The 16,017-nt window shown below is 35.2% G+C and overlaps 1 protein-coding gene across 26 annotated transcripts in view; it reads left to right on the forward strand.

Annotated features, from left to right (window-relative positions):
• The window catches only part of LOC141919139 (RNA binding protein fox-1 homolog 1), a 766,805-nt gene that overhangs the window by 663,805 nt on the left and 86,983 nt on the right, over nt 1–16,017 (forward strand). For 20 of the 26 annotated variants that reach the window (XM_074814133.1, XM_074814139.1, XM_074814151.1 and 17 more), the window contains 4 exons: nt 922–975; nt 6,552–6,644; nt 8,316–8,376; nt 14,278–14,331. In XM_074814133.1, coding sequence (XP_074670234.1) covers nt 922–975; nt 6,552–6,644; nt 8,316–8,376; nt 14,278–14,331 — 262 coding nt within the window. The remainder of the gene's footprint in view (nt 1–921; nt 976–6,551; nt 6,645–8,315; nt 8,377–14,277; nt 14,332–16,017) is intronic. The other 6 variants (XM_074814146.1, XM_074814157.1, XM_074814149.1 and 3 more) reach the window with 3 other exon arrangements.

Consider the following 16,017-nt stretch of genomic DNA (forward strand, 5'->3'; position numbering starts at 1 on the left):
CACTGCCTGAATCACACATTTATTCTCTTACTAAGACAAGTCCAATAGAGCCTTTTTCTTTGGGATAGCAACTGTGGTCAAGTTTGGTGTGTGAAAACAATGCCTAGATGATTGTGAGTGCTATTGTAAGGTCAATAGTAATAACAGTTAGTACTACTATTATAATAAAAGTACAATTCTGAGCAGGGGAAAATCCACAACAAGTATCCATTCTAGTTTTCCAAATTATACTGTGGTAAGCACGAATTGCTTAGGGAGTAATGGTCATCCCTTTACAGCAAGGGTGGAGGGAAATCCTCTCTCCTTGAAGCGAGCAACAAAACTCCCAACTGGTTTAATCTTATCCCTGTAAAGCAGAAGTAACCAAACTGCTTGACCTGTCCTGGAAAGCAGCTGCAGAAAGTCTTCTGACACACAGGTTCTTCAGAGGGAAGGATAACCAGGGGGGTGGTAATGTTCATGCAGATGTTAATCCTGTGTTGTTACTAATGTTTATTACACTCCAAGCAAAGTAACTCAGTAGCATATTACGTATGAAAAAAAGGGTGGTGGCAGCTGGACTGGATAGATCACAAGGAAGTAACCTACTATGTGCAAAGACAAAGTGAAAAAAAAGATTTGGGGCTTTCACTTCACTGTGATCACAGTTGAATGATGATTCCCTCCATGGCAGGTGGTTTCACTGAACTTAAGGTTCATAAATGCACATATGCAATGATAGTGACAAGTGCAATGATACGTACAATTTAGTTGTAGTATTGATCTGGCTCCTCTTCAGTGTGTCTTTTTTTGGTGCTTGGCTACCTTGATTTTATATTCTATACCTTTTTTATGGGGTCCACCATTTTCTGAAACAAACATTTGTACTATATATGTGTTGAAGTTATCTTATTTTCATGTAACTTTTCTGTTTCTTTGCAGCAATTTGGTAAAATCTTAGATGTTGAAATTATTTTTAATGAGCGAGGCTCAAAGGTAAGCAGTTTAATTCACCCATGGAATTTTTAAATTTGTTTCAAATATTTATATGAGTAAAAGGAAACAACTGCACTGTTGTAAAAAATAACATCTGAAATTCTATGTTAGTGAAAATATCTTCTGAACTGTCATTCAGTTTCCGAAGCAGCATAAAAATCATTGGACTCATTTAATATCTTTTAAAGGGGGTAATTTTAGCTACTCCAAACTGTCATCTCTTTTATGGGAACGTTGATTTCTGCTGTCTTTATTCTTCAATGGTAATTACATTTTTTATTTTATAAGATGAGTCCATACTTACAGATATTTGTAGGCAGGTTTGTATTACTACAGGTATTTTTTCCTCTATTGAAATGAAAGATTATAATAATACCTAATAACTATCCTCTTTAGTAATTAGCTGAGGAAATATGTGATTGTTCCAGATTATATAAGTGCAGATGTTTTCCTCTTTAGTTAAAGCTTCAGTACACCAACCCTTTGAAAACAATCTATTTTTACATTTATTTGATTAAAAGAGTTCTTATTGTATTGCAAACATTTTTTTTCTGAAAATTACTTTGCCTTAAATGCATACTTCCATTTATTCAATATTTAAGATAGAATGGCTGTGATTACATTAGCATCATTACCTGGTGCAAAACTCTAGCCCAGTATGCTCCACCTACGATATCAGTTGCTTTATAACAGTTTATGTGTATGTCATATGCATGATATATATCTTTTTCCTTTTCCTGCCACGTCAGACACACTTGAATGTTTATCCACCAATGTTTCAGTCTTCACGTAACTCTCATATATGATTTATTATTAGCAATGGAATTCTTTTCCTGTTATAGACATACTGTAATCTGTCATGTTTTAAGAATCAGATATATCATAAATCTCTCTTAAATCAGATATGTTTTATTTCTGATAATTTTTCCCTTAATGTGTTTGTACTTATATTCTAAACTTAAAGCCATCACCTTTTCTTTTTTTTTTTTTTTTTAAATAGAATAGCTGAAATTTCCTGGTTTATATTCCAAAATTATTCTGACATTCATTAATTAGTACCCTTGCCTGCCAGCCCAAACCTTATTGGAACATTTACAACTTTTTCTGTAAACAACCAAAGTGTATGGAATTCAGTGGCTCAGAATCTCCTACTCTGGCTGAGATATATTATTATTAAATTCAATAGTGTTTGCAAAAGGTGTTGATAGTCCAGAACCTGCTCCTGCTGGATAGTATTATAAGTTTCAAAAGACATCCCACACTGCCAGCTTTGATTGGTTTTGTGAAGATGGAGTAGAACTGAGTACACATGTCATGGTGGTGGTGGTTTACACGTTTGTTTAGCCATTAAATCTTACACCTATAGGACTTTTAACCACCATATATGCATCAGACTGCATAAGTATAAGGCTTTTTTCAAGTATTTGGGGAATGGGGTGATGAGGTATCTCTGAATTGAGTTTTTTTAATAGTGATCTTGCAGTAGTGCAAACATCCCAGTGCCTTGTGCTAAAAACAAGTTCCTAGACAGGATTTCACAAGGAAGAGGTTTTCCTAGGTAGGCTTGTAATGTCACTACCTCGGTTACAGAGTTCGTGTTAGAGACTGTAAAGCCTATTCTTATTTAATGCTTCTACACTACCCAGTGCTGTGTTGGTGCATCCAAGCTGGCTCTGAGTAAGCTGCTGAAGATACTTAATGCAGTTCTGTGATGCATCTCACTGCTTACGTATGCTGCTTCTCATCTTGTTCAGAGTATTTCAAGTATAGTTAAGTAGTATTTTGATTTGCAGAAGTACCTTTAGATTATCTCAAATAAATAAAAAATTAAAAAACAGGATTAGGAATAAGAGGACCATCTTTTTTTGTTTGTTTGTTTGTTTGTTTTTTGGTTTTAATCTGATCATTTCATGTCCATTCTGTAGGATATAAGATGCACCAGATTAAAGTCCCATTCCTGGCAGTGCTTATCTATGTTTTCATAAAATCCCACTGAAACTGAAAGGACTACTAAGTGGTCTCAAACTGAGTACAGGTAAAAAAGTTTGCAGGATCAAATTCAAATTTGTTTCTAGCTGCAGTTTGGCATAAAAGAATTGCTAGAATTTTTTTTTGTTTCTGTTTTCGTTTATTTTTTTTGTTCCAGTAATTAATGTTTTAAAAGATTTTTGCAAAACCAACAGAAGTAAACTCATTTTCATGCTATAATAGTTAATAAAAATGGAATTGCATATTCAAAAAAACATAATGCTGCAGCACCACCATAAAGTATAAAATGATTTTGCAGAAGGGAGTCTCTCCATAAAAGAAACCCTAAAATAATACAAGTTTCATACTACAAATTTGTGTTTGTTTGGAAGCATAATAATAATTAAGATAACTTTGCTAGTATTGTATGGCAACACTGATGACTTTTGAAACTCTTCTTTTTATAAGAATTGCAAGAATTTCGGTATTGTATTAACCTGTGTTAAATAATGAGGCTTACCTTTGCCAATTCTTGAAGCTGTTGATTAAAGTAACATTACAGACTTCTAGTAACTTACCTTTCTCTGCCTTTACCGGTCATCTTGGAAGGACGATTTGAAATATAGCTTCCATTTCTGTGCATATTTTAACACTACTCTGCTGGTTTAACATTGAAGGTCTCCATGGAGCTGCGAATGGCTTTTGTTTTGGGCACAATTGCAAGGCTGCAAAGATACAGGAACATCAACAAGTACCATTTTTTTTACAGTTGTAAATTAATGCTCTATGCAGCTATATACTACATATATACATTCATAAATCTGTGTATATGTATTTTTATATATCTAGTATATATTATATTAACATATTTCTTCAGATAAGAGCAGCTCTAAAGCACCTCCCAAATTAAAACAGAACCTTCTCACGTACTAACTTGGCTATTATTAAATCATTGGATAGACTTCAAAAACAAAATACAGATATATACATTACCAATTAATAACATACATAGTATGCTAAGCTAAAGTAGCTGTTGAATCAGCTGCATGTAAAATTAATGTTAACATGTTTGTATAGATATTTGAATGTGTGATGAATGAATCTATGTTCTGTGATTGAGTTTTTGTGGCAGGTAGGTAAAGTTAAAGATTTGCATAAATTACAAGAGCATAATTTAAATAGTGTTAATTATGAGAATAAATACAACATAAGAAATTAAAAACTTACAATGAGTATTCTTTTCAGAATCTTTGAAGTCCCTGTTTCATCTTGGCTTGTGGCTTCACTTTATATCTTTTTCTAATTTTTTAATATAATTAGGTTTTTATCTTTCTCTTTAGTTGTCTGAAAAAGAAAATTAACTGGTAGTACTGTGAGCTAAGAAGACTAATTCAAAACTTTGACTAAACAACTCCCACCAAATGTTTGCAATTCTAGGAAAGGGCAGTTGTTCAGCGACGAGGAGAGAGAGGGGAGAACAAACAGAATCGGGGAAAATTATGCTACAGCATGGAGCCAGGCTCATTGGATCGATGGTTTCAGTGATGTTTTCTGCTGTGAAATTTTCTTAATGGCATCTTAAATGATGAGCTTTTTCTTTTACAGAGGTTTTACAAGATAGGAGGAAGCAGTTGAAGAAGAAATAAAAGTTTAAAGTTGAGGATGGCTTTAGGTATAAGAAAAGCCTATGCAGGCATCTAAAACATAGGGATTAGTACTGAGGAGGGGGATTTACTTTCTCTCAACACTCCTGGTGCTTTGGGGAAAAGAGACTTACATCCTCAGTGTCTTGTGACAAGCAAGGTCGTGGCTTAGTGCTAAAATTGTGGAGAGTAGAGTGGAGAAAATGTGTGGAATCAGGTGTTTTGAGAATGGCTTCAGATAGAAGTGGAACTGCTGATAGAGCACTTCTGAGCTAAGGCTTCAGTGTGGCTTTAACAGAGAAAAAAAAAGAGCAACACAATATGTTTAAGCTACTTTGAAGAGAATGGAACATAAACTGCTACTGAATATAAATGTCACATTCTATGTTATAAACAGGCATAAATAAACGTGTTCTTTGAGCAGGTGAAATAACTCAAATAACCTGTATAATAATCCTGATAGTTCCTTAACTTTTCTAATCAATTGTCAATTAATTAGATTCATATTTGTCAGTTAGTTTCATTTTTGTTAACTAGTTTCATATTTGGTCTCCTCTTTGCATAAAATGTATAAATAAATGTATAAATATCTTCCCTTTTTTTTCTTTTTTTTCTTTTTCTTCTTTTTTTTTTTTAATCAGTCACTACGTACATAACAGGTAGAACTGCAGAGAGTAAGTGGGTGAATACAGACCACAAAACGTAGCGAATGGACTGGAGACTGAGGAGACATGATGCATGGCTTAAGAGGAACAGAACAGAGGAAAGCTTTAACTCATAGTTCAAACTAAAGTAACTGTAAAGAAAAAGCTTGTAGTAAGACTTCACATACATACAGCAATGCCTGTATAGAAAGCGGCCACGTATAACTCGCAGGTGTTTCTTGTTATGAAACCCCAAGGATGTAGAAGCTTATTTGTTCGGATAACTTTGGGAAAGCATGCAAAGGCATTGTAGTGCTAATGTGGAAATTACTTCAAAGGGTTGGTGTATGTTTCTAAAGTGTTTTTTTGATGTCTGATTTTTTCAAAATTATTTGCCATTGTAAACAGTGTTTAATTAGCACAATAAAAATAATTATAGTAGGACTGGAAATGTTTGTGTAGCCTAATATTATAAAGCAAAGCATTTGTCATAAACAGAATTTCATATTTGTTGAGTATTTTCCTGTCCCACTAACATGGGATTCTGGAGTTCTACCAGTTGCATGTTCGAGAGTAATATACATAAATAGTAAATGAACCAGTTAAACTTATTCAAAACGTTCGCATTTTTATTCCTTTATCAGAGTTTCTTTTTCTATTCACATCATGTGATTTTATTTGATCTGTTAATACAAGAAATTTTATACTTTGTTCTAAAAGTACTTTTGTTTTGTTGGTGGTTTTCTTTTCCTTTTTTTCTGTTATAAAAAAATAAGTAAAGGCTGTATAGTTTGACAAAAGTTTAAGTTACCCTAGTGTTGCATGGGAACAATGTTTCTTATGATCACAAGAGCATGATTAAGTAGGCAATGTTTTAGAGTATATTGACATTCAGTGTTGAATTTTGTGCACATGTTTTTTATTTCGTTGAGGTATCTGCATGTCATTAAAATGTGGTTCATTTTCTTTTCTCATTAGTTCATTTTTTTCTATGTGAAGACACTGTAATTTATTTTAATTTCATTTTCTTATTGTTAGATTTATTTTCCTCTGTAGTGACATGTAGAAAGGTATTTTTGGTATCATTCTTTGAATTTCTCAGGGTATTATCTAACTGATGACAGAAAAAATTTGTTCACATTTGTCGCTTATTTATTGCACATCTCAATACAATTATAATTTTTCTAATTTGCATGTTACAGAACTGAAGCAAGGACAAGAAAATATTAAATTAAAGAGAGAGAACATAAGCAAACAAGTGGTCATTGACTGAAATAATAATGTGCATGTTGTTTTCCCCCCTTCTCCCTCCTGCATGCAGGGATTTGGTTTCGTAACTTTCGAAAATAGTGCTGATGCGGACAGGGCGAGGGAGAAATTACACGGCACCGTGGTAGAGGGCCGTAAAATCGAGGTGCATGTTCAAAATATTTTCCTTTTCATCTTTTTTATAAATGTCTGCTTCACTCTCATTTGTTGTTTCAGATGCATCATTGGTGTCTTCTGTGTGCTCCCCTTTCCCCTTCCCATTGTTTATATATATATTTATATATAAAGAGAGAGAATCTGGCCTTACTTGGGTTTTTTATTATTATTTCTTTTGTAATTATTATTATTATTATCATTATTGCTGAAAGGTGGATGACAGAATTGAAAAAAAAAATGAAAGCTTTAATATTTTGAAGTTATTATTTTGGATGTTTTGTAAATCAATGGGTGCAGTAGATTCCAAAAACCAGCCAACAAATAAAAGAAAAAAATTTAAAAATTGAGAACAACAAAAAAAAAAGTGTGACAGACAAAACAAAAACAAACAAAAGGTTGGGTTTTTTTTTGTTTTGTTTTGTTTTTTTTTTTTTCTGCAGGGTTGATGCGGGATCCACAGTGGCTTTCAAAAAATTCACATTGGGAAAGAAGCATCCAAAAGATGTACAAGAAAAAGAAACAAAGCCAGACTAGAGACCGACCAATTTTAACATTTAATTTTTAACGAAACCATCAGGCTACTTTGGCTGGATGGTCTGAGCCATTCCTATCTATTCAAAAATCAACACAAATGCATTTTAGTACCACTGGATCCCCTTCAATACTGCCTCAGTCGTATTTGTTAGAATAAAAAATACCAATTGAAAATGCTGTCGTCTTTTGAGTAAGATGTTGCATATTTTGCCTTTTCATTTTCCCCCTTCGACGGTAGCGCTTAGGGCCCTCACCAAACTCTCAGTAACCATGGTAACTGTATACATACCCATGCTGGCGATGGTGCTGAATGGTAAGTGGAGAAGTCCATCTGCCGTTTCACGTATTTAGCGCTGATATACCACGTGAATTTTTTTGACTTGTTGTATTAAGTTTTCTTGATGCTACATTTTTTTCTATATTGGTACGCCTGTAATTGAGTGTACGTTTTAAGCAAGCCTGGGAGGCACTGATTGGATTGAGGATATGACTTCGTGCACATCTTACTCAGATTGTTAACTCCATATTGTGTTAAATAATGCACCCTCTTTTTATCCTTTTGTTAGCTGTGATTTTAAAGCTTGAATGATTTTGTTAATTCTTGCAATGAAAAAGGCTCTTGTTCCAAGTGTTGAATGCTAGATGTTGCTTTTCCAATGGTACTTCTCTTCTAAAGGGTTATGTTGCACACTGCTAAAATTCGTTTGTCCCTTTTTTTGACATTTTCTTTGTTTCCTTGTACCTTGTCTCTTTCCCTTCTACTCCACTGCATGTTCCTTCATATAATCTTTTTTTCTGTTTTGAGTATTTATTGTATCAGTGTTATCATGGAATACAAGCATGCTCTTAAGTCTTAAATTATGCAGTACCTTTTAATTTGCTTTTAATGTCTTTTTATTAAAGTTTAAATGATATGATGTTGCTTTATTGAAATGATTTGTAAGTTAAAATGGTTATGAAAGTAAATGTAATTATAAATAGTATGATTTTGTTATGCACCTGTTGCCTTCTATAAATTAAATTGCATTTTATTTTTACATGACTAATAGCAGTAATAATGCATGCATTTAATAGTAACGTGGTCCCTCCCTGTAACCCTTTCTAATCCAGTGTTCTATGTGCTTAGGTAAATAATGCAACAGCACGTGTAATGACAAATAAAAAGACCGTCAACCCTTACACGAATGGTAAGTGCATGAGATCTCAGTGCTTTGTTTTAATGTCCATGCATGTGAAATCTCACTCTTCTGCTTAATGGGTGGACTCTTCTACTTGTGAAGTATCATAGTCTGCATCTCCTGCATCTCCTTGGGCTCAGGCTTTGTCCAGCAACCTAAAACACAATAGGGCTGGGCATGAATTCTCTGTGTAGAGTTCAGCTAATTCACAGCCACGTGGGCATAGCGTGCATCATTTTGCCTGACTGGAATCTGAGTGTTTAACCACAGTGGCTTTTGTATATGAAAATATACCTGATAGGAAAGCGTTATTCTCTTCTAGCTTTGTGCAGTGTTAATGTTGCGATGAATGAACTAATCGGAGGATTCAGTTTCGCTTGGATGGTGGAGGTAGGCAGACCAGTAAGAAGAACGTCTCTGTCAGACATGAGATACTTCTTACTACCAAGACATGCATCGAATCAAAGATAATTTTCTGTGTCATCCTTCCACAATTTGTTAGAAGTAAAGGGCAAACTGTAATTGGGTGCTGCTTCCAGCTTTTTTTTCCCCTGGAAAAATCTAAATTCGAAGCTATCTAAAAAAAATTCATTCTAATGTTGACCTAAGTTGGTATAATGTTGTATATTAATGATAGAAAAATAATCCATAGATATTTGAGGGGTTTAGAAGCAATACATTTTAAAAATGTTTCCTTTGGCAGTGTTTGATCATGTGGTTGGGTTGTTTGCATTTGCTTGTTCAGAACATTCTAACAAGTTCCTAACTCAACATCAAACAATAATACATCATTTGAAGTTAGTTGCAATTACGTTTTCCAGTTTTACTAGACTGTGTAGTTATGATTATTTGGTTTTCAATTTAATTTAGTTTTTCCATTCAGTAGAAAGCAGATGAAACCTGCACATCCATCAGTAAGGGTTTCCACAGGTAGATTAGACTCTTCTCCATTCTGAAATATATCTTATTTTCTTTATCTGAGGTCTCATTAGTGAGGTTTTACTAAAACCCAGGGCAAACAGTGGCTTTATTTTTTAATGAAAGAGTCATAAATTTTTCCTACCACAGTAAAAATAAAATATAGTGATGGTTTTCATTTGACGTGTGATAATTGAGCTATTAAAATGATCTAGAGAAGAATCTAAAATTCCTCATGCTTTCTCAGAAACTGTTTTCTTCCTCATTTTGTATGTAAATGCGGAACTTGGCAAATGATGCAGATGGGGAAAATCTCCTTAATTTTTTCTGGTTTTAAAACATCTCAGTGAATCTAGCAAAACAGACACAAAGGTTGACTCTGGATCGCATAACAAGATTTTGTTGCAATAAGGGGCTAAATTAACGCTATCTATATGATACTATGAACTTTATATACTGTAATGATAAAAGGATAAAAGTAGTTTTGTTATAAATGGTGATGTGTATTTTGTATTAATATTATTCTAAGGCTATAAAACTGTTTATTAGAAAATAACATGTTACATATCAGCACATCCAGTGCTGAAAGAAGGGAATGCTGGAAACAGAGATGTGATATTTTTAGGAATCTGGTTTTAGAGGAGGTTCACCTCTGTGTCCTGCACTGCAGGGTTACTTAGGTCATACATTATCATTTATTAATATCCAAAACCAGAATGATGAAAATCTGCTGTTAAGTGTTTCCCACTTGAAGTGTTTTGTCTGTCATTTTCCATCTTGTTCCATCTGGACTAGATCGCGCCAGAAGTATGAAATATCCTGTTCAGTGCATAAAAATTAGCATTTCTGTTTGTGAATCTATACATCCAAGATGTTGCATCTTAGGATATTCTCTTGCATCATAGGATATTCTTTTGCACACCTTTTGATGTGTATCTACCAGACAAACTCTGGCTGTAGTTCATACGTTTTGATTTTTTTTTTTACTTTTTTAAAATGTCTGAGGTTCCCTAAAGTAAACACACAAGGAGACTCATGCTCTTCTTGCATCATCATTACAAGCGACGAGAAATGAACTATAGACATGCAAGGTGCTTCATTTAGTTTAATCAGTGCTTGTATTATCAGTCATCCCGATATTGTATGATTCTAGTTCTTTAGCACTTTGTCAGGAATTAACCAGTGCTAGAGCTGATTATTAAAGATTATCGTTGTCTAAAGTAAAGGTCTCATCTTTTAAATAAAATATAAGGCTAGTTTTTCTGTGTTCTTCTATGACCATATTAACATTTCCAAGATGCTTGTGACACAGATAGCCAGAAACATTTTGTTTGCACACACCTATCTCTTCAGAACCACTTATTTTGTAATGTGTGGCTTTATTTTTCAAAGAGTATGTGGTCACTGATGTTGTTGGCACTTATTCAGAATTTATTTGGGGCACATGTTGGATTGTATGAAAACATCAGGCACTAATATTTATTGTAACTTAAAAATAAGATGCGTGTTGTTTTGTTAGTCTTTCCTGAATACTGCTAGTTGTTTGATAACAAAGATCATGCTGTTAATATGATTGCAAAAGTCAGTAGATTTTAAAGCACAAAGCCCTAGACTTTAATATATGCAACTTCATTCAAATAAGTGGCTTGCTTTTGTGTCCTAGATGGTTTTTGAAATAAGTATGCTTTCCAGTGACTTCTGATGATTCCCAAAATGAGCAGTTAATAAATGCTCAGTTGCTAGGAGAGCTTTTTTGGTGCAAGTTTGTTATCAGATAGGATGATTTTGATGGCTCACCTCATGTGCTTTGGAGATAGAACTGCCTTTTTTTTTTGCAAATAAATTCAGTGTCAGGAGTTCTACTTGTTGGCAAAAATATTTCAGAGACATTTTTAGATGTTCCAACCTATCCTGTTCACAGTTATACTTCCTTCTGATGCCCATATTGCAATTCAGGATGCTCACCCAAGTGTTGTAGGGAATAGAGAATTATGTGCAAGTAGATTCAGAGAACTGCAGCAATGAAAGAAGAACATGAAACAGAGATCAGTAGAGCGATAAATATGTTTTAAAGTTTATACTTGTGGTGCCTTGAATTTGAGCTTTCTGTTGATCTAAACTTAGATTCAGAATCACAGCTAGTGACTATTACCACAGTTAAATTCCCCCCCACTCCCCTTTCCTCCCTGCTCTGTATGCAAACAGGAGGAAAGCAAACGGTGTTGCAGGGCTGCTTTCCTGCCTAAGCATTCCTCCGGCCATGGGTGCCTGCCTGGCCTGTGAAGTAAAAATAATCCCCTCTGCATTGCTGTGTTCCACTTTCTACCAAAGCTTGTTACACTGTGCAGTATGATTATTTCCTTCCCTTTAGCACGCTTAACGTGTATTTCTTTGCATGACTGTACAGGGTAGAGTTTTGGGGCAGACAGAGGGATTGTTTTTTTCCTTGTTTGGTTTTTAAGTTTTGAGTTTTTGTAGCTTCAACTTGAGCAGGAGCTTCATATTGTGACAGTAAGAAAAATGCACAAAATGACACCCACTGCAGAGAATTTGCCTCCTCCAGCTGTTGCAGTAGGGTTACCTGGCAGCTGCTCGCTCGGATACATCAACTACTATCACACTTGATTAACCCACACAGCTATGGGCCAGCACGTTGCTGGCTGACAAGATAAAGTTAAGTTTAATTACTGTTATTTTCACGATGAATTAAGTATTTCCTGTATAAGCTTCAAAAAGTTCGATGAGACAGCCATCACTGTGAGAGAGGTAAGGAACTGAAATATGAGAGTGGCTTTCAGCTGTGAAGAGCAATCTGTGTCTTCCAGGATTTTTTTCTTTCTCTCAGACAAATTGTGGCACTGTTAGTGTAACTTAGAAGCTGAGAGGTGTCTGTCGGCTTCTTTGACAGCAAAAGCTGACAGATATGAAATTCAGTCCAGTCTTTCATTCTGAATGGTGTTGATCAGTGGTCTTTTGAGGAAGTAATGAGTTTGAAATATTAAATATTCCCCAAACTACAAAAAGTTGGATTTTTACTGAAAGTCTCAACATTTGGATGATTTTTCTATCACACAAAATTTGGCTAAGAGTATTTGCTATACCACGACATTCCTACATTTAATCCTGTAGAATGTAAAATTGAAGGGTCAGGTAAAAATCCTGTGATATTTTCAGGAGGAAAGTCATTTTAGCCCTTTTTGCTTGGCCCTTTTTCAGTTTCTGTAATTGTCTTTTAGGTACGTATAGCAACTGCCATTAGCTATGAAGAGCAGAACGCATGAAATGCTGCTCTTTACTCTTAACTTATTAATGACTTGCATTTCAAAAACATCACTCACCTCTGTTACTGAACAGTTAATTACTGGGAAATAGTTACTGTGCATCAGATGGAGATAGCAGTATTTTTAAAGGATAGGAATAGTTTTCTTCTGTGTTATTGTTGAGATTTTTTTGTATTACACTTTTTCAGTCTTATAATGCATTATGGTTTTATGGTCGTCTACTGTGCTTTTGCATTACATGATACGGCCAAGGCAGAAACGAGCCTCGATACAGTTTGCATTTAAATTCTTCTAATCTTGGCTCTTCTGATTTTGAAAAGCCTTGTTGTCCCTGTCTTGATCGTGTATTGTTTCTAAGCAGTGTAGTTATAGGATCTACGTAAAGTACCATAGTTCTTGAGTTTAAAAGATGCTTTTTCTCAGTTTTTTTTCTCTATTGCCATTTACAAATACTGCTTCCACTCCTCTGATTCAAATGTGCTTTTGGAAAACCCCTGATTTTTCAGTCCCCGTAGTTCAACAAATTGTTCAAATGCTTTTTAAAAAAAAAAAAAAAAAAGTATGAGTGGGGGGATGTTCTGTGAAGTTTGGAGTTACCTGGGAGTGGATCCACCTTCAGCTGAGCAAAACACAATGATAACCAGCACTTTACCACAGCTGAGAAGGCTAATGAGTTTGCCAGCGTTTTCTCTTGCTGTTCTCTTACCCCTTCCCCATCAGCATTGTTGTCTTTAGCATCGCATTGAACCCAGGCCCTGCTTCTGCAGCGAGCCTGTGCACTCCAGGCTCACCTGGAAATGCAGCATCAGGTGTAAGGATGTGAGAGCAAATATTTGGAGTTTGGCCAGAACACACGATACAGAATATCTACTGGCTCTCTGCTTTGGTTTTATGCCAGCTGTGGAAGGACAGTGATCATTCCAGACAAAGGCAGTGGCTGCATTTGTACCACTTAAGAGCTTTGCAGAATGTGGCTGCAGCATTTTCTTACATGCCAGCTACTATACAGCAATATGCTAACAGCATTTATCGGCTGTAAATGCAGGCAGTAGTCATTTTTAGTACGTGCCTGCAATTGTCCTGCTTCAGTGTAGACAGTCTGATGAACAAATGCAAATGAAAAAGTCTCTGTACTTGACTGGGTTCCCACAGTACACAAATCTCTTTCGTGTCAAAGTAGACATTTCCATACAGTGTCTATGCTTTCGTTTTTCCCAGAGTAGAATCAAAATGCTCAGATTATTTGGTTGCCTTGTAACCTACACTAACACATGCTTATCAGTAACATTTATGTCCAGCAAATGAACTGCTTTGGCCTCTCTGACTTGTAACCAGAGAGTTAAAGCAATGAAAAAGAACTGATCTACTCTGGTACTACATGATATAGGGATACCTGAACTAGTTCTGACTTAATTCCATGACTTAAGGGAATAAGTCCATGGCAACTGGACCTGCAGCCAAGGTAGTTCACCTGATAATTTATTCCAGTACTACATGTCCAAAGGATGCCTCGTTTCATTACTTATTTCCATACGTCAGAGTCTGATATTAAAGATCAGTAATCTAAGATGCCTATACATCTTTCATTAAAATGACCTTTTTGAAGCCATTTTCTCTGTATATCTCTATACAAAAATAAAATTAAAAAATCATTTTTATTATTCTCACTAATTGCAATATTAACTCAGTTATGTTTTTATGTTTGCTGCAGGCTGGAAATTAAATCCAGTTGTTGGTGCAGTTTATAGTCCAGAATTCTATGCAGGTAAGGACTATGCTTTAGTTGTCCATGCCATATTTTATTTTAATATTCTTTAAAACATGCAAAAGTACAGAATGTGTGTTTGGAGTGAGGTTTGGTTTCTTTGATTCATGTTATCTGCAAGTCATTTACAGATTTGTGATGCAGGATTTTAGCAATTACGTGGGCATACTGAAGTTTATACAGAAGATATATGAATACCTTTTTATTGGAAAGTAGATAGTATAGCATGAAACAGACTGCAATATTCCAGTTTTACATGAGATTTTATTTATATTTTATTTTATTTTAGTTATATTTTATATTTCAGTGCAGTCACTTTCCTCCAGGAATTATTTAAGCCTAGTGAGCAACAACAACAGAAATAATCTATCTATAAATATATATTTTATGCATATACATGTACATAGACATGCATAAGTATAGAATATCTGTGTTCATAATTTTTTCTTGAACTTTTTTCTTTAAATTTTATATTTATTTTTTCAGTTTCTTAACATTTCTATATTTATAATCTATATTATCTCTTGAGTCTTCACTAAGATTGAATTCTGATCCTGGTTACAATTTAGAGTCAATGAGACTTAGTCTTTTTCTACTTGAACTCTGTCATGGCTAGCAACAGTTTCTAAATATGCTTTAGCAATGGTATTGAAAACAAACATGGTTGTACTCCAAAACCCACTTGATTTCAGACGAATTTGAATCCCACCCATAAATATAATCACTAGAAAGTCCAAAAAAGCCAGTTTTTTTGAAAGCTAATAATTTACATCTAGGACAGAAGTAATCACTGTAACTCCAAATGTTTCTAATACGTAATAAAGTTGCCTTCCTTTCTTAGGTTCACAGTCAGATATGAGTCTTCCATTACTTTCATGGGAAACTCTGGGAATTTTTTAGTTTTCCATTTGGATCTCTTTTTCAGTTGTCTGGGTGTGTGTATACTGGATACAAATACCTAATCATGTTTAAAAAAAACCGAAAATATTTATGCCTTGTCACACACTTTGGTAATTGAAAATAAAGAGGTAATTGTAAAATACATTCTCTACAGTAAGTGAAGAACAGATATAGAGTCATAGAATCATAGAATGGTTTGGGTTGAAAGGGACCTTAAAGATAACCTCGTTCCAACCCCCCTGCCATGGGCAGGGACACCTTCCACTAGCCCAGGTTGCTCAAAGTCCGGTCCAACCTGGCCTTGAACCCTTCCAGGAATGGGGCAGCCACAGCCTCTCTGGGCAACCTGTTCCAGTGCCTCACCACCCTCACAGGGAAGAATTTCTTCCTTCTCTCCATGTCACCAACAAAGATGTTAAAGGGCACTGTTCAACAGCACCAGAACTGACCCCTGAGGAACTCCTCTCATCACTGCTCTCCACTTGGACATCAAGCTGTTGACCACAACTCTTTGAGTACAACCATCCAGCCAATTCATTATCCCTTGAGTGGTCCATCCATCAAATCCATGTCTCTCCAATTTAGAGATAAGGATGTCATGCAGGACACTGTCAAATGCTTTGCACAAGTCCAGGTAGATGACGTCAGTTTCTCTTCTCCTGTCGACCAGTGCTGTGACCCTGTCGTAGAAGGCCATCAAATTCCTCAGGCACGATTTGCCCTTAGTGAAGCCACATTGGCTGGCCCCAACGACCTCCTTATTTTCTATGTGCCCTAGCATAGTTT

The sequence above is a fragment of the Strix aluco genome, unplaced genomic scaffold, assembly GCF_031877795.1.
Source record: "Strix aluco isolate bStrAlu1 unplaced genomic scaffold, bStrAlu1.hap1 H_1, whole genome shotgun sequence".
In the NCBI taxonomy this organism is placed as follows: Eukaryota; Metazoa; Chordata; class Aves; order Strigiformes; family Strigidae; genus Strix; species Strix aluco.